The 19,323-nt window shown below is 50.3% G+C and overlaps 1 protein-coding gene across 6 annotated transcripts in view; it reads right to left on the reverse strand.

Annotated features, from left to right (window-relative positions):
- GRAMD2 (GRAM domain containing 2) overlaps nt 1-19,323 on the reverse strand; it is a 60,148-nt gene that overhangs the window by 33,227 nt on the left and 7,598 nt on the right. For 2 of the 6 annotated variants that reach the window (XM_019533268.1, XM_019533265.1), the window contains exons 1-2: nt 6,191-11,272; nt 5,056-5,113 (exon numbers count right to left, since the gene is read on the reverse strand). In XM_019533268.1, coding sequence (XP_019388813.1) covers nt 5,056-5,113; nt 6,191-6,384 — 252 coding nt within the window. In that variant the 5' untranslated portion in view covers nt 6,385-11,272. Of the gene's footprint in view, nt 1-5,055; nt 5,114-6,190; nt 11,273-13,697; nt 15,011-19,323 lie in introns of those variants that run through there. The other 4 variants (XM_019533267.1, XM_019533266.1, XM_019533264.1 and 1 more) reach the window with 4 other exon arrangements.

Consider the following 19,323-nt stretch of genomic DNA (forward strand, 5'->3'; position numbering starts at 1 on the left):
GGCATGACAGGGCCACCACAACGTATCAGGCCGCAGACAGAGTGCTAGGCCGACAGAACAGCTGCCTTGAGAGATTTCATAGACGTTAGGGCTGGAAGGGACCTCGGAAGATCAGAGTCCAGCCCCCTGCCCCAGGTGTAAAGCACCAGCCCCCCCTAAACTGAGGTGTAAAGCAAAGGGAAGCACAGCTCCACTGAAAGGAGGGGGAACGACCATGCCTTGAGAAACTCCAGGACCTCACTTCCATCTCATTCTCTTCCTGCCCATGTCCAGCTTGTGTAGAAGACTCCAACAGCGTGGCTCTCTGCCCGGTGCCTGTAACGCTCCCAGCCACTTCTCAGTAATATTCCAAATATTTTGTTAAAATACATCCATGCCTCTAAGCAACTGACTCAACTATACCATATTTGCAGGCCCGGGCCTGGCTATAATTCAGACACACACAGGAGCAGAGCCAACTCAGCCTCTGCAAAGGTAGCTGCCTGGGATTGTCCCATTACTCCTGGAAGGAGCAGGAAAACTGGTGTTCTTATGCCAGAACAGGGCAGAGGCAGGAACACGTCCGTGCTCAACCAACCACACTGCTGTACCGGAGCATGAAGCCAATTCAGCATTACAATTCAGCCATTTGTCCCTCAAGAAAATCCTGACCGAAGCCAAAGAAGGGTTACATTTATTTCAGGAAAAGGAACTGCAAAGCCAATCTGTTCAAGAGTGGCTCAGGGCAAGGAGAGACATCGGGGAAGCTGGCTCCTCAGTCAGCCTCCACATGACAGGTCAAGATCATGAGTTAAAGCCAGCCCTTGGGATCAGCTAAGGCAACGCTACTGGACTTCAACCAGCTCATGGTTGCTCACGCCAAGAGGGTGAGCAAAGCCTCATGTCTCATAGCAGCAGGGTCCTCTGTGCTAGGTTTTTTCCTCATTTTCATCACCCTGCACTGTTCGTTCAACCTGCTCTTGGTGTTCGCTAGTCTTGACAAAAGCGAACCAGAAAAACCGTGACCCAGTGGATCACAGGACAGCAGTGACTCACAACTACGCTGGAATTTCCTTCAAGCTCCCTACTGGGACACCCCACACGCAACCGTCTAAACCAGGCCTCTCGGGCTCCGGCACAACAGAAGGCTGTGTGGGGTACCGATGTGCAGCTCCCAGCACATGGCCCTCCCCACCAGGTGGACCGTGGGCTCTCCTGTGCAATGGGGCAAGGAAGTTGACCGTTGGGCCCCACAGGCTACATGTTAACCGTTTGTGGGCTGCACACAGCTCAAGGACCACTAGTTGGACAACGCTGTTCTAAATAACACTCCTTTCTACATGTGCCCTTTGTATCCAAAAGTAGTCGGCCAGAGTCACTGCAAACCAACCCTGGGAAGAGAGGCAGATGCATTTAATTTATCACCTGTCCTTCACCCGTCCAGACCTCCACGGGGCACTGTCAGCACTCCATCTGCCTACACGCATGAAGGCACTGTGCCCAGATCACAGACCTCACTGCACCTGCTCTCAAGCAGATCAGGTGCAGAACACTATGCTATTATGCAGAACAGAACAGCATTGTAAACCCAGATCAATACACCAAACAGGGCACACAAGTGTCACAGGGCAACTGTGTAAAATCTCAGCCTGTAAGTGGAGAACAAGCAAGCGGTGGGGTGTATGGTAAAACTGTCACAGATCTCCTGAGCGCTAGGAAATCCAGGAGCCTGTTGGGGCGGGTTGTTTTTTTTTAATCAACATGAACAAGCAACTATTTGACTAATGCTCTAAAAAGAGCAATAGATTCTCGCTCGCACCTTCTGTTCAGCAAACTTTTGGCTAAAGAACATGGAAGCACGAATTGCAGAAGCAACCTCTGTCAAAGGCTATGAAGCTTCAGTAAATGTCTGATGACCACGTTCCACAAGATTAAGCAGAAAGGGAAAAATTAAATGGGACCATTCCAGGAAATCTGTCACATGCTCTTTGCTCAGTCAGTGGCTGAACATATGTGGAGTTTGTCAAGCAACAAAGGAGCTCAAATTCCAGTGCATGGGCTGAACCATAGCATAGCTATGAGGACCCCACCAGTCTTGTATTATTTAGCCGTGTTACAGTCAGCTGTGATTAACACAAGTGTCAGCTGTATGGCAGTGCATGATTTGCTTCTATACAATGTTAAGCTGATTGTATATACATACATATACACACACAGAATGTACACATGCACACACACACGTTTATATACACATACACATATACACACACACACATATATAATGTGTGTGTGTCTGTGTATATCTATGAGATCGTGTTATATCTATACTAGACCACATATGTGCATAAACTTCTCTGCTTTCCACATGGGGAAGACAGGCCTGATAGAAGCCCAACAGGGGCCTTCTGGGCCATTGAGTCCAGCCTCTTGCATCCACAAACAACCATTTAGCAAAGGATTCCCTCAAATCACTAGTTTGGACCCCGACATCACACGAAACCAGAAATGTCCACAGCACCCTATCACATGCCATGGTTAGAAGCAGAGGAGATAAGGGCACTGCCAATGCCCCATTGTTGAGGACAGCTGGCTGCAAGAAGTGGCCAGCACACAGAGAGCAATGGTGTTGTTCAGAGATTCATAGACGCTACGGTTGGAAGGGGCCTCAAAGGATCATCGAGTCCAAGCCCCTGGCACGAAAGAGCACTGAAGTCACATGATCCCAGCCGGGTGTTTGTCCAGTCTCTTCTTGAAGACCCCCAAGGTAGGAGAGAGCACCACCTCCCTTGGACACCCACTCCAGATTCTGGCAGCCCTGACCATGAAGAAGTATTTCTGATGTCCAACCTAAATCTACTCTCTGTCAACTTGTGGCTGTTGTTCCTGGTTATTCTAAGGGGTGTCCTGGTACACAGAGCATCTCCTATTCCCTGCTGCCCCCTCCCTGGTGAACTTGTGTACCGCCACAAGTTCCCCCTCTCAGCCTTCTCTTGTAGAGGCTGAAAAGGTCCAGGTCTCTCGGCCTTTCCTCATAGGGCCTTCCTTGCAGGTCTCTAACCATACGAGTGGCCCTCCAGAACTGGACGCAGTACTCCAGCTGTGGCCTGACCAGTGCCACATAGTGGGGAAGCATCACCACCCTGGACCTGTTCATGATGCACCTACTAACACATGACAAAGTGCAGTTAGCTCTGCTAATTACTTCATCACATTGACGACATATTCCTCCTGGAGTCGACAACGACTCAGAGATCTCTTTCTGCCGCTGTGCTTCTGAAAAGGTCATCCCACAGCCTATAGGTGTGCTGGTGATTCCCTCTCCCCTGGGTGCAGCACCTTGCTCTTGTCCTTGTTGAGCTGCATCCTATTGTTCTCTGCCCACTTCTCTAAACTGTCCAGGTCCGCCTGGATTCGGTTTCTTCCCATCAGTGTGTTTACTTCACCCCATAGTTTTATGTCATCTGCAAATTTGGACAGAGTGCTTTCCAAGTGTTGGGCCAGTGAGGAGAGCCCCACTGCCTCAGGACATACCATTACACCAGCACCATCTGCACTGCAGCAGCTGTGCTAGTTATCACTCACTCTTCTCCAAGATGCCTGAGCACATGTCGCTCCTACTGATTATACCATGATAGCTCCAGGCTCAGCCTCCAGGAACCCAGAGAGATAAGGTGTCACAAGGCTCCTTCTGCCACGTGCCCTGGGCACGTCTCCAGCTATGACAATTTTGACAAGCTGTGAACAGCAAGGTAATGATCTCATTAAGCTGTAACACTCACTCCAAGTTTCCTCCATCTGGGACCGGGATGCTCTGTTGTTGGCCTGATTGGCTGGAACACCTCTGTCCGGGACCTCGCCTGAACACAGCCTCTTGACAGAAGCCCCATTTAAAACCCTTTCTTGTGCACAGAGGGTATCAATGATCCTGTAGAGAGCTCATGTCTCACATAAATACAGACTCCTGGGGTTTCCTACCATGCCCTACTACAGAGGCCTGAAACCCTGACAGAGATACAGGCAATTAAGCAACAGCTTTGCCCCTTCCCCTACCACCTCCCTTCCCTTATTCCCCCTCTCCTCCTCCGTGACCCACAGAAAGGGTGAACTGCAGGGTTAAGAGCGTTGTTTGCTCACAGTGACCTTACAAACAGAGTTCCTGCTCTCAGCTTCACACGTTATCAGGCTGCCTAGCACAAGCTGGTTTATTTGGTGTGCTGTATTGCAATATGGTTTCAACTGGTATTCCTCCTGTACTGTGTGGCATCTCAGCCTTGGCCATGTACTTTTTCTCTCCGCTGACACTTCAGACCCCATAAGCAAGTTTTTAAAAGTGAAGTTTCCTAACTGGAACTGAGATAAGTACAGTCAGCAATTTGGTCATTCAGTTTACCAGGGAAAAGTGCGGACAAGGTCTTCATATTTAACCCTATTGTGCTGTGAGGTGGGGAAAAGGGAGACAAGACTATGGTGAATCAACAGGACTGCCTCAGAAAGCACAGCTCTGAGTTCATATGTGCACTGTGCTGCAAGCACCATCACACACGTTTTCTGATCAGAAAGGGAAGCCAAGGGGTGTCTGGACTGGCTGGACTCTTAACAAAGCAGGATATTATCCTCTCAGAGCAAAGTGTGAGATATATTCTCTTCTGCACGCCTATTCTCACTGCCCTTTGGGCCCCGGTCCCTTATCTCTCATTTAGTGCCATTTTATCACCACTTGACTTTGTCAGCCAACAGGAAAAATGGCACTTAAATTGGTACTGACTGACAGGAAGCACAAAGAGTTAATACCCAAACTGTTCTGGGTAGCTCTGCAGAGGACCTACGAGGACTGGACTCAGACACTGCTACTTGTATGACTTAGGCACATAGGGAGATACTGTCTAGTAATCAAACCCCAGAAGTTTTCGGTCCGTCAGACACAGATGCATTTGCTCAGCGTTCAGGCAGAGATTCCCAGTGACCCCACTGGCAGTGAGGCAGTAACCTGCAATCTGCATGTTGCAGCCCACTGTGGGCAGTGGAAAGTTCAGATATAGCAACCATTCCTCCCCTGCTTTCCCCAAACTGACTCACCACTTCTCTGTGACATTTCTTCACTTCCTCATCCTTCAGACCTTCATTCAGATGCAGACTGCAAGAAAGAGAATCTAGTCAGGCGAAAAGCCCACCAGTCCTACAAAGCACATACAAGAGAGGTACCCCCAGCATAGGGCGGCTGAGCTCTGAGCTGCTGTGGTTACACTGCTACTGGTACCCAAGTTAGCTCAGATCTAACTACACAAGCTGCAGTCATACGCTTGATGGCAGTGTAGATGTACCTTTCCCCCTGCTGTTTATCAGTGGCTATTTAAAAGACATTACAGTAGGAAATGAGCGTGAACCACCTACACCCATGAACCACCTGGCATTTGCCACTGTCAGAGACAGGATTTCAGAGCAGATGGACCATTAGGTCCGATGGAACAGACTTCTTTAGGTTCATCTTGCTTTGGAGTCTGCTGACAATGAAAAGTCCGGATGCTGCTGGGATCCAGGGCCGGAGCTAAAGGAAACCCTCACCTACTTTGTCCATCTAGTATCCCATCCTAGTGATTGGGATTCTCTCATGAAATTCCTCCAGGGACTTCCTACCTGCTAAGCTCCATTTCTGACTCAAGGGGCAGAGGGATTTTCACTGGCAACAGGCACACAAAAGAAGACGAACGTGACAGGGAACCTCAGGCCCAGCCTAGATCAGCACAGTCTCTCAGCCTTTCGCTGATCTCCAGCATATCAGACACTAGACTCCTGCAAAGAGCATCATTAGAAAGCCCTACTCAAATTCAGAAGGCTGCCAGAAAGCCAGCACTGCAGCAATCGATATACCCAGCCCAGCTGGTCCCAAGGGTTCATAACAAGGCTGCTGTTCTGAGCTTGTTAATGCTACTCTAACGTGGCAGGGACACCGCAGACCATGCCCAGGGTCTGTGGGAGCAGAAAACAGAGAACACAGCCAGAGGGAGGTTATGTGGTCAGCGGTGCAGTGGCCGCACTGGCTGAAGCACACTGCACTGAGTATGCGAGAGGTCCCACGCATCTGGTGGGAAGCTGTCCAACACCAGCCCTTAAAGCGAAAGTCCCTGTGCAGAGTCAGCTGACCACAGCTGAAATGATTCCAGATGTCCATCTGTGACCAGATCTAATTGAGCCAACCGATTTGAGAGCTGACCTGCCATCCAGGGAATCCAGGCTCTTCTCCTTATGAGACGCCTCCAGCTTCTCCCGATTGTGCGTGCGCTGGGAGCTCTTCAGGGAAGCTGCTTTTTCATGCATTGGCTTTGTGCTGCAGACAGACAGGACAAAAAGGAAGTTTGTCAGGACTCTGGGGGTGGAGGAAGGGAGCAGCTGGGAGGCAAGAGTCATCTGCAAGAGGCCTTAAATACCACTGCATTCAAATCCCATTTGCACTGGGAGATTTTCAGAGAGTTTTGAACCAGGTCCATTGGCAGCGACTGTATTTTGCTCTGCCAGAGCCAAACCATGGACTTGTTCTATGCTTGCAGCCAGCTGGTGTGCTGCAAAGTCTCTCTCCTTGCTGGCTTGTGGTAAAAACTAGTAGCAGGAATGGGATGCAGTCATTACAGGGGACTGCATCATAAGCTGTTCTGCAATTGCTCAAATGGGCACAAGTGCTTGCTGAGGGATGGGCTTTGTGATGCCAAAAGCTACCGAGAGCTCAGGACAACATAGATTATATCAGGAACCTTGCTTTGGATGGGAGCAGGGTGGAGACCGCGTGTCTGGCTGGGAGCAGGGGGAAGTGGCATCCAACAGGAAATAGAGGAGCGGCCCTGAAGCTCCAGAGACAACTGGGGTCTTTTTTGCTTGCGGGAGCTGCATGTGGCTCCTCTGTTTCTGTTCAAGGCTGATTGCAGCTGTCGATTCCCTGCTCACAGGGGAGGGAAGGCTGTGCTTCCCCCACCCTCCACACTGCCTATCTGGTTTCATTTTTGGTATTTTACTGAAGTGACAGGGGCTGAACACGCACATCCATTTGGGAACCATGGGACACTCTGGTTGTCCTGATTTAGGGCTGAGGCAACCGTGACTCTGAGAAATGGCCTTATCTCGCTTATAGAGGAGAAATGAGTTTGCCACCCAGCTCTGACCAACCTATAAGGCACCCTCACTACCAGCAATACCAATGCCCCTCTATCGCTTCAGGCTGCATGCAAAAGCTAAGCAAGCTGCTATTTCCTGAGCGTGGAAACATTATTTCCAAAGATCCTTTCTCCTTGCCCTGCCCCCCCTGCCACAGCCAGCAGCCCCTCCATCATGCTAATTATTTGCTTTAACCCTGGCTTATCAGACAGGCTTATCAGAAACCTATGTGCAGCTGCAGCTGTCACAAAACCAAAAGTAAACACGCTCCTGCTGCCACGCTCAGAAGGTTATCACCTGAGAGGCCAGAGAGGTGACACTTCCTCTTTGAACAGCCTGCAATTAGATACTGCCTTAGAGTTGGGTCCACAGCTGTAGGAGGGAAATCAATGCCATGGAGGATTATCAAAAATCTAGGCAAACACAGGTGACAAAAAGAGACCGCAGAGGTGATAAGGAAAGAGATGCTGAATTAGAGCTATGGGGAACAGCGGGCAAGAAAACAGAACGGTCCAGGCATGGTTCTTCACTGGGAATTGGGAGGCCATTTAGCTTCACTGCGGCTCAACTGCTAAGTGCCCTCAGGAAGAAGACAAACTGGCCTTTACTGCCAAGCCCTATTGTGATCATTCAGCCTGAGCAGGATTAATCCTGGACTAACCCATGTGACATACAACGCAACACAAAGGACAGCTCAACTTGTACTTGTTTGTGCTGACAGGGTCACAGCAGCTCGCCGGGTAACTCGGGTCTCCACACCTGTGATCCCACACAGGAGCCTCTGTAGCAGTGGAGGAGCACCTCGCCCTTGGGCTGGGGAGAGCAAGTGGATCTCTGGGGTTGCAAGAGCCACGAAGTTCCCACCTATTCCAAGGACCGACAAGAGTCCAAAACCAGCAGGGATGCTAACCAGGGTCTGTGCTAGGCCAGTGCCATGGTAACAGGGACACAGTGTGCTGTCACCCACCCAAAAAATTGGCCTGCCACGCTCCGCTCCCAAGGGCTGATGAGAGGGAACCCTTGGAAGAGGCAATGCACTTCTGCCCAGGGGGGTCTGGCAGCCTCCCCAGCCAAACAAGGCAGAACAAAGGGCCCGATTTGCACAGGCAGAAAAAAGGGTCCGTCTGTGCCTTGCCACGTGTGAGCAGCCTGTGCCCCATGGCACTTGCAAGCTTTATCCAACAGGCACTAGCAGACACAGGGGAAGGGGCAAGGAAAAGGAATCACAGCTGGCTGTGGATGAAGCTTAGAAGAAGCATCATCCAATGCAAGTCAGAGGCATTACACTGCTCTTTCAATCAGGTAGCTCACTGCTTGCCAAAGGCCTGCACCAGCATAGGACTCTGGGCACGCTAACAACCTAGGGAGTACTCAGCTTCTTGGGTGTGCTGGGCACCAGGCAGCAGCAGCTGCACGACTAGCAGGGTCTGAGCTAGTTATGGGACGGGGAGAAAATCTTGTTAGAAGAGTGTTCACTACAATGAGGTTAGTCCATCTGAGGCATCATCCTAATTAAAAAGAAAAGAAATCAGTTCCTGCTGATGGGCCTGTTAAAAGCCAGTTTTTGGTATAATGAGATTGGCCTGCATTTCAGCACACATCACACTTGGCCAGAAAACTCAGCAGGCTGGAACCTCCTCGCTGCCCACCCTCCCACAGAACGAAAAGTTCAGTATTAACAAATCTGACTGACCGGAGCAAGGCAAGGGAGAACTGGGCAGGCAGAAACTGGGAAATAGCAGTTGGCTTCACATCCTGCTTAGGGATTTTCAACACTGATATTTTATGGTCTACATTTCCAAAAAGGACATACAAACACGCACTGGTTTATGTACCCACTTAGCCTGCAATTATCACAGCAGCACTCTCAGGCCCTGGCAATGAGGCCATGAGGGGGTTAACGAAATGCAAAGTGAGCAGGACTGTGCGCACAATCACAAAACTCCCACAAGACCTCACATTGCTGCATGCGCCGTTTGAAAAAGAGCTCGCTTGTCATTTGAACAGGCTGCAGGAGACGAATTCCAGAGCTGGTCTCCGCTACAGATAAAAATGCATGGCGACAAAGCCGAATGGTCTTGCGGGTTATGCAATGGACAGGCCCCCTGACCCGCAGCACTGCTAACTTGGGATTTTCTGCCAAGTTCAGTATTTAGCTGAGAGCTGCAGTCGAGTACCGTGATTATCCAAGAAGCCCATTTCTGACTGCAGCTGACAAAAGTTGTCAGTACAACCCTCTGGGTTCAGCCTCCCGAAGGCAATGGAGCAGAACCCAACTGCATCATTTAAAAAAAAAAAATCTCATGGGCTTTCCCCCTTTATTTAAAAGCACTTTCATGATGGGGAGGGGGCAGGGAGGTGGGGCTTGACTTGCAAGTCTGTGCCTAGGTTTTGGTATTCAACTCTGCCACAGACTGCCTGTGCAACCTTGGGCAAGTTCCACAGTATTCTGGTACCTCAGTTTCCACTCTATAACACGAGGACAATGCAACTTCACCTCCCAGGTGCCCTTCCTGTCACTCCCTGTAATAGCCATGAGAGGCTAAATTCATTAGCACCATGAAACGGCCCATCAAAACCAGAAATCTGCATTTTAAAAGGCAGCTGCCTACATAATTGTGTTTTGTGGGCATGTACACAAGGCCTGCTTACCATGGCAAAGGGAAGCAACAAAAGGATACCAACAGCCCCCCTGCGCATTTCCGCACATGCAGACAGAGGACTCCCTGCTCCAGACTCAGCATGGGGACAGCACGGAGTCAGTGTGACGAGGAAACCAAGAGAGGGAGCCTTTTTGCCCTGGCAATCACCGCTGTATACTAGGCAAGGAGGTGACATGAAGGCATCCTGGGCAGCTAGCAGACAGGCTCTCTGAAAGGCAGTCAACTGAGATTACTTGGTGCTGTTCACTCAAGAGACAGGGACAGGAAGAAAAAAAAAAAAGTCACAGACTGTGGGAATGTGCAAGTGAATGCAAACACTTTTTGGCACAAATGAAGCAAGGGAGTGTCAGCAGTGCTTCTGGATGCTTCCTACTCAGCAGCTGCCCACGTCACAACTGGCAGGAATTGGCTGCTTGGAGAGAGAGAAAGAAACCAGTGGACTGAAAACCTCATTTGCCCCTCAACAGGGTCCCAGTAAGTTGGGGCAAAGGGGGATGGCTGGAGGAACGCGAGGCAACTGGAAAGAACCTCCTGGGTCTTCTAGTCCAGCCCCTGGGGTTGCAGGCAGCCGAGTCTTATTCAAACCCCATCAGAAAACAGGACACTGTTTGCCCACCCCACTCCTCTTACTGGAGCCAAAGCAGCAACGGCTAGACACCTTCTAACAGCCAGCTTGACTTCCGACAGGCCGCCGCCTCCCTGGAGATGAGTGTGAAGTCCCTTTCATCAATACTAACATCACAGAGTTTAACTGTGCAAGACAGTTCCTGGCAAGGGGAAATGGCTGAGTTCAGACTCAATGGCTCTAACAGACTCAAAATAAACTACATCCTGCCAACTCAGGACGGGCGGGGGGGAAGTTTCCAGGGAGCTGGTTGAAAGAACCCAGCCCTTGAGCATGTGCGTGACAAGGCCCAAGTTCAAAAGGAAAAGCAATCAGAACCATTTCACTAACCTGGGCCTGACGCTGGCAACAACGCGGGGCATGTCTTCACTGCAGCACTAGCCCAGGCTCTTGCTTGGGGGTTTTGCTAACCCTTCTCCCATCCAGAGTTAAGTGGTGCTTGCAACTCAAGCGAACTGAGTCAGCTGAGGGCACGAGGCTAAGGCCTTAGTTCTGTTTTCATTCAGGCTAGAAACTCATCCACTTTTCAGTGCCTATGCCTGTGTCCTCTCTAAAGCGCTGGAGTCCCTTCCATGCGTTCCTCTCACGTGTCTGAGAGGGACACGTTTTCCCCAACTCCACAGAAAGGACTCATCGCTCAGCTCAGTGCTGCACAGAGACCTGTGCTCAGAAGCCATGGCGAGGCATGTGGAGGAGCACAGCGTGATGGAGGACATACTACCAAAGAAGGCTTTGCAGTGTGCCTGGCTGCACTGTGGTGATGCACTTAGAAAAGGACATTTGGATTTGCCAGCAACTCTAACCATCTGCATGGCATATTTCCCTTTACTAGGTGGAGGGAAAAGGAAAAGAAATCAGAGATTGCTTTGACAAAAGTTAGAACACACACACACACACACACACACACATGTATTCAATATATAAAAGATATTTAAAAAAATCATCCCTACCACAAATCAGATAGCTCCTATTTTAGAACCAGCCACAGGAAGCACTGGGTAATGAGCACGTAGGATATTCTTCCTATGGAAGTGCATTCACATACAGGACATCTCTCTCTCTTTCCATTTTTGCTTTGTAGGTATTCCAATGATAACAGATCCTAGGGCTGTCTTCAATTTCCCTGGCACCACTGCTTCCACAAATGTACGTACTTATGAATAGCCCGTTGGAAAGAAGGCTACACACTACCTGAATATAAAGGGTTAGTTGGAAGGTTAATGAAATGTTGGAGATGAATTCTTATGTATGCAACCTAATTTAAAACTAACTGATGAGGTGTAAGAGAATCATCGAAAATGAGGGTGGGAAGGGGCCTCAGGAGGTCACATCTAGTTCAACCCCCTGCTCAAAGCAGGACCAGCCCCAACTACATCAATCCCAGCCAAAGCTTTGTCCAGCCAACTCTGAAAAACCTCCAAGGATGGAGCATCCACAACCTCCCTGGGTAACCTGTTCCAGGGTTTTACTACCCTTCTAGTGAGAAAGTTCTTCCTAATATCCAACTTAAACTTCCCTTGCTGCAATTGAGACCACTGCTCCTTGAGAAGTTGACATGAAAAGTGCAGCAGACAAGAAACAGAAAGAAGAGAGCTGGTTTAAAATCTTGCTGGGCTGCATTTGGAGATCTGCAGAAGTTTTGCAGGCCACGTCAGAGCTCTTCTGCTGTCTGCCAAACCCCAATTTTCTGCCACAAAAGCTATGGAAGCAAACCTCCAGCTGACAGGGGATGAGGACCTCCAGGAAGCCAATCTGAACAGTAAAATAAACCACTTGGTAATTGCAGGCATGAAAAAAAGCAAACGTTCAGAGAGGCTGTTGACGCTGCTTTAACGAGGGATTTGAATCCTGCACACCATTCCTGCAGCAAGCATTTGCTAAACAAATGCATCCTGCCCTGCAAAATCAAGAGACAGCAAGTACGGCTAGTTGGGACAGACACTGTAACAGGCCCACTGAGCTGGCGCACAAAAACTCATGGTAGCTGCACGCAGCACAGTCCAAGAGGAGGCATGTGGGGAAGCAGAAGCTCAGCACCAGGAGGGCATCCCAGATTTCAAAGCTGAGTTTTAAAGCTTCAGGGTTACATTTAATTTCTGAGCTTGCAGCCAATGTCAACAGAAGACCTGGGATTTCAAAACATGCTCAGCTAAATTTGGCTCCAAAGAAAAGGATGGTTCGAGATCCAAGCCCTTCCAGTAGGCTTGACATGCAGTTTGGAGCAAGGAAGATAAACCAAAATGATTCAAAAGGGACAGAAACGCAGGGGAAGAGCTTGCCGTCTCCTCTCAGTGTGTGTGAGATTCCCCCAGGCTGGGGGGCCCTTCGTTGGCCAAAAGGGAAAACATTTGCATCACTGACACAAGCGACTCTCCACTGCTCCTTGGAGAATCTGGAGCAGCAGAGCAGGTGGGCATAGACCTACTGTCTTTCTGGCCGTCACAGCCACCCCAGATCCTAACTGAATGGCTGTCACTATGAGAGCAGAGCTCAAAACACTGACACCCGCAGATTGCAGAGCTAGAGGAACGGGCCTTCCACACGCACTTCAATCCCACGAGCCAGCCGAGTGCTGCCGAGACATCCCCCAGGCAGCGTGACAGATACCACGAGGAAGCGCAAGCACAAGCGGTGCCACGAGTAAGCACAAGAGGTTCCTGAATGGGAACAGTGCTGTGTATGCTGCTAAATCAAGAGCTATAAAACTGGTCCCATCCAGCCCTGCCCTGTGTCTTCTCCCTCATCTGATCCTTTTAAATCTGCAGTAGTTGTGCTGGCTCATCTTGGAGAGTGCATTTAGCAGGGGTGCTTCCAAGGGTTACTTCGTACAGGGAACTGGGAGCTACTTCCTGGGGCACAGATGTATCGGCTCGTAGGGAAATAGATCTGGAAGGGACCTCATGAGGTCATTTAATCCAGCCCCCTCCCCGCTCGCGGCAGGCTTGTTTCTGATGCCATTTTACCTTGTGTGAATAATGGCTCCCTGGATCAGCTCGAGGAGAATCAGTGCCCTTCTCTTACTAAACAAAGGGGACACAATGGTGGTGAGGAGAGCCCACCTTCGAGCCTTGCTACTGCATGACGCTTCAGCACCACTGTCACTTCCAGCCCCTCTCCACTCCAACAGCAGGAGCAGGCAAGGGTCTGGCAAGTCCCATGCTTGGGGCAGGAGAACACGAGAACAAGCAGAATCGCCACATGCCTGAAAGCCTCTGACCAGGCACTGCCACCACTACCCCGCAGATCTAGTACTAAGTGTCTCGGACGTGAGGTTTCACACCACCTACCTTCGCCTCGCCTTTTAATCCCCAGGAACAGGGCCATTCTTGCTTCTTCTGCTTCTTTGTTCCAGCCTGAAGACATAATCCTCTGTTTGCAGTGTCATTACCATTCAGAGGATGTGGGGAACCAGGTCTTTGTGCAGCCTGGTTATTTTGTATCACGTGTTATGGATCAGCTGATGCACTGTTTATAGACTGCTGCCTAGGGAATCCAGCACTTTCAAACAGGCACCTCTAAACGTGATGCATCCCACACAAGTCAGATCTCAGGGACACAGGATGAGCTGCTGCAGGTGGGAAGCAGCAGCCCGAGGGAGACTCAACTGCCACAAAAACAATCCTGAAAAAGAGCAGAAAGGACAGCTAGGCCACCAGGTTTCCACGCTGCACAAGCCTCATGCAGATGCAGAAGTTACAGTACTGTATGCACTTGGCAACTCCATTTTTCTGGCAGTCACAGACCTTTGACAATGTGGCTACTCCTGTGCAGTATTTCACCATTTGTCAAGCAATGCCAGCCCTCGGGACACTCTAGTGTTGTCCCTCTGCGCATCAGGGCTGTGGCTGGAGCGCAAAACATCACTGAGGTCTCGTCTATACTGTGAGAGCATGTTATCCTCAGGTCCGAGCAGCCATATGGTAGCAGAGAGCCCTTGGACAGCTGCAGATGGGCCCTTCAATTTTGGATGATCGTTCTTCATCAAGAGATGTCACTGCACTAAAATGATGATCCTAGCGTGAGTGCATGTTTGTTTGACACCTAAGACACACAACTGAACAGCAGGGACGTAGCTGGGCTGAGTGGTCCTGATATTTCTACTTCCCTGGCTTCTGTCATACAAAGCATCTGTCATGGAGGTGTGCCTTTCAGCACAACTGAGAGGCAAGTTTGGGCCTGCTGCCAGTCACAATGCTTCTGTCCCTGCATTTCATAGTCCAGTCTAAAGCTGGGTAATATGAAGACTGCTCCTGTTCATCTATAGCTCTGGGTTAACAACCAGCTGAATGATGGATGGGAGAAAAGAACCTGCTTTAGTGTTTAAATAATGAATTGCTCTGGCTCTTCCCAAAGATCACGAAGCCAGCTCTGCAACAGAACAGAAATTGGCTTACAACCCCAAGGAGCAGGTGGCTCACCAACGTCATACTCTCAGCTCTCTGGACGCTACCGGCAGGTTGCTTACAAACAGATCATTTCCATTACACATCTCATCAATGCAGCTCACTGAGAAAAACCCCTCCCTTGCAAGATACTTCTCTGAGTTGGGAGGGGGGAGGCATGGGGGACAGGACACAGCTTCATGCTAAGACCAAAAATAATTTTACTAGCTCAATAAATCAGGCAGACTGGAGCCTCACCCCAGGAGCCCTCACTAAAATGGCTTTTCTTTGCATCAAACATATAAAAAACTCTTTTCAAACATGTTAGTCCCTAATCTGGCATGAACAGCACAGATACGAAATCTGTCACACACATATGAACAGCAAGGGATCCCACAGGAATGGTTAACAAGTTCAGTGCTTCAGCGTTTAAGGGAGAACAGCTGACCACAGCTGTTGGGTGACAATTCAGTCTGTGTGTCTAGGAAGGGGGTCAGCTAAATTCAGCAGCTGAACAGAGGTTGGCAACCCACCCAGCCCACGGCCAGACGACACATGGGACAAGCATCTGTGCCACTCCACATTGCCTAGTGGTTCACACCTGTGAACCCACCAGGCCAGCGGACTCCACCCCAAAGTGGAGTGACACAGACGGTCTGTATGGGTGCTGGCTGACAGCTGAGGCACGTCCGCCTGCAGAAGGATGGGAAGTGGGGAGAAGCACACCAGGAACTTCCAGCTCTGTGTAAAGGCAATGTGCAAGCTTCCAGCCTGAGGGATGTGGTGCCACCTCCGCATTAGTCTTGCTGCTTCCTTTATCTTCCTGCTTCCAGGCAGCAGCAGAAGTGAGGCACCTATGCCAAGCAAACATGCCCTAGGAAAGGATACCATGAATGTGTCCACAACTTTCTTTCCCGCTAACCCTAAAGGCCAAATGTGTCATGGGGCCAGTCTGTGGGCTCAGTTAGGCCCTGTGCTGCCTCCACCCAGCCCCACACTCCTGGAATGGGCCTGAACTACGCTCACACTCTGGGATCAGGCCCCAGGACCCCACATCACCCCTCATGTGCCAGGATCAGGCCCCACGCACTGGAATTGGGCGCCAGGGCCCCACACTGCTCCCATCTAACCCTGCATGTTGGGATCATGATCTGCACAGCAGTCTTCCGCTGCACTCTCCCACCCGAGGCTCCCCACAGGCCCGGAAATAGGGCAGCAGGGAAGCCCTGTTGCCAAATTTTCAGACATGTAAGGAGTCCTGCAGGCCGTATGACCCAGCACCAGATGCCAGATCTGATCCATGGCCTGGGGGTTGACCACCCCTGCCCTAAGGAAATAATTAATTTCTAGGATCCATCATTTTCTTGCACTGGCCCAAATCTAGAGCACACACAGCTTATTTAAAAAGGGTTTAGGCACAACTCAGACAAGATTGTTGTGAGCTGTGTAAGCATTGTCTACACCATGGCAGGTCCCAGTGGGGATAGGCCTGAGCTCACCCTACACATGCGCACCCACAGGACCACTCCAAGCCTGCAAATATGTCCGTGTGGCCACTCAGGGCTCATCCTTTCACGTGCACTCTCAAGCCCTCAGATGCCTGTGAACTTGAAGGGCCACAGGGTATGAGGCAAGAGCAGCCTTACTATTGTACTTCCAGGTCTGGAGTGGGCCAGCAGGCACAGCCAGGCCTGGCCTCTCAGTGCCAGGACCTGCCAGCAGCTGCGGTGCAGACAAGCCCATGCAGGCTGTCCTCCAGACTAGATTAAACCTGTACAAAGACAGTATATCAGGCTCCTCAACTCATCCTCTTTTGTAGCACAAGAGGTGGAAGTGGGAGCAGGAGCAGCAGACTCCTGTCTCACATGACATAATGAGCCCGTGGGACTCATTGCCACAAGATGATCCTGACACCAGGTGCCAGGATTCAGAAGAGGATTAGAATTTACAGGTTAGACAAGACAATCTAGAGAGTTATCACAGCCTGTTTTCAAAGTCATTTATCCAGCTTCAGGGTTTAACCTATGAAGGTCAGAATAAAACTCCCCCTAGAACAGACTGCCCCGAGCTGCCTCCTGCAGAGTTACTTGCATCTTCTTCCAAAGCTTCTGGTATAAGCCGCTGTGGATGACCACGTCTTGGTCTGAACCAGCATAGCAAGTCTTTGTCCCATGGGGGTTACTAGAAGTGCTGTGGCCAGTGCTCCACTCCATTTGTATGCTACCAGCAAACAGGACAAAGGGTTAGGAGGAAATGGTAGAGTTCAGGGGAAGTGACAGTAAACACAGCTGGCGCCTATTCAGAGAGAAGGGAAAGCATTTCCTGCATCCCCCAAGCATAAACAGAAACATCCCAAACCATCCACCACAAACAGCTGCTTAGCTACTGCCCAGCTTTGAATGTCTGCATAGCCCTGTGGAGGAGAGCCCTTTTCAGTTTCTTCTGGAAGAGCTGCTGCTCTTCCAGAGGAAACCAAGGCCTGACAAATGTTGGGCCTTTTCTCCCAGGGTAAAAATGGCTGCTCCAGGAGAAAGATAACTGGGGAACAGCCAGGGTTAAATCACTCCCAGGAGTTTCTCCTGGGGAAGCAAAGGTCTGTACATGCCACTGGCTTTTCTCATGGTCCTCCAGCTTCTCCCCCTGCCTCCAGGGAACGTGTGTTACTTGCTGGACTCTGCTGCTCCAGAACACTCCCCCTTAGTAATCTCTACAAATTTGCTACGGGGAAAAACAGGCTGACCATGGGCAGTCTGGGTCAAGCCAATCAGGGCTGTCCTATGCATTGCTGCCACCTGTTGCCAGGCAGACTAAAGGAGCATTCTGAAATGTGTGCAGAGGGTCACCCCCGGCTGCACAGTGCAAGCACTCCATGCTTCAGGGCCTCAGTATTTGAATGTGTATGTGCCTCTCTGGTAAGCTTCTCTATGACAAGAACAAACCTAGGAGAATTCTCACAGGTTCTCTCAATGTGTGTACACAGCCACCGTCTATCCATTCCTCTGAAACCGTCTCCACAAGAGATAATCGCATGTAGCATCCCATACAGCAAGGCTCAGAAGCTACTGCTACAACCACATCCCTTGTACTGTTGCGGCAGTTTTGCCTTTAAGTAGAAAGATGGTCTCTTTCAGCAAGATCCTTTCCCCCCCTAGTTGCTTACTAACCCTTCTCGATCACACACACACACACACCCAGTAACTGCAACAGAAGGAACTCAAGGACAAAGGAGTGGGAGAGTTAGCGTGCAGTGCTTGGGAGAATTGTCAAATGTTACTACTAAAGGTAGTGGATTGTGGAGCTGATGGAAAGTCAGGACTCCTAGCTCCTCTGTGACCAAGCCAAGTTCCTTCACCTTTCTCCACCCCCGTTTCCACATCTGGGAAGGCAGAGTGAATATTTTTCTTCACTTGACAGGGACTGAGAGGCTGAACTTGTACAGAAAGCCAGTCATGTAGTCCTTGAATCCTAGCTTCCAAGTAAAACAATGACCTTAAAGGCTATGGGCACTTTTAGGGCCGAGTAACAGGCAAGGACCCTTTACAGAACATCTCTCTCTCTCTCACACATGCACACACTCACATACACACACCCACTTAGGGCAGTAAGGACAAAGCAATGTCTCCAGCTCTCAATCCTCTTGCCCTTGGGAGAATCCACAGGTCCCTCTTATAATAAATCTAGGTTAAGTCCCAGAGAATCTCTTACTCTAAAGAGAAATCAAGGACAACCAGAAAGGATGCATCACTCATGGCCTCCATGACGGGGCACAAGGCCCGAGATGCTGCTTGCAAAATCTTCATGCAGCAGCACTGCCAAGCTGCCCTCGTGGACTGGATCTGCGCTCCTACCAGAGAATGGTGGTGAAACATAGGGTTGGGAAAGCCGGTCAGCAGCAGCAACATGCCCTCTGTACCAGGCAGTTGTGAACACTGGCAAGGAGGATGAAACCTAGGATCTAGCTGCCAAGCACTGGCTTAGGACAAATCTCATGCCTGTTCTAGGCCAGAGACAATCCGTTCTTTTAGGGAGCAGCCATTACAAGGACTGCATATGAAGCACCTTAAAGATACTGAGTTGGCACGGTCAAGCAGCCTTTATGGCCCTCCCCACCCCAACATCCTAATCCCAGACTGAACATAGGATCATGATAAGCTTACCAGACAGACACTGGCCTACAGACAGCCAAGACCATAAACACAGTGTAGCTGCCTTTCATTCCAGATGCTTAAACATACTACACTAAAAGCTCTGTTATCCAGCATCCCCCCGATGTCATGCCAGGGGACAGGGAGGGGGGCCCCGCGCAGGCTGCTTTGCCCTGGGCCGTGGGCCAAAAAATTGGCAAAGAAAAAACTCAGCTCACAGCAGTGAAACGGGAAGTCCCCTGGAAGTGACTTCAGGAGGGCAAACTTCAACGAGCTAAGGAGGATAGTTGGGGAAGCATTGAGGTCCCGGAGGGGAGGGGAGCCAGGTGTCCAAGGAGAGTGGTCGCTCCTTAAGGAGACGATCCTCCAAGCCCAAAGGAAGGTAA

This window comes from Crocodylus porosus, unplaced genomic scaffold (genome assembly GCF_001723895.1).
Source record: "Crocodylus porosus isolate Cpor-Errol unplaced genomic scaffold, CroPor_comp1, whole genome shotgun sequence".
Classification (NCBI taxonomy): domain Eukaryota; kingdom Metazoa; phylum Chordata; order Crocodylia; family Crocodylidae; genus Crocodylus; species Crocodylus porosus.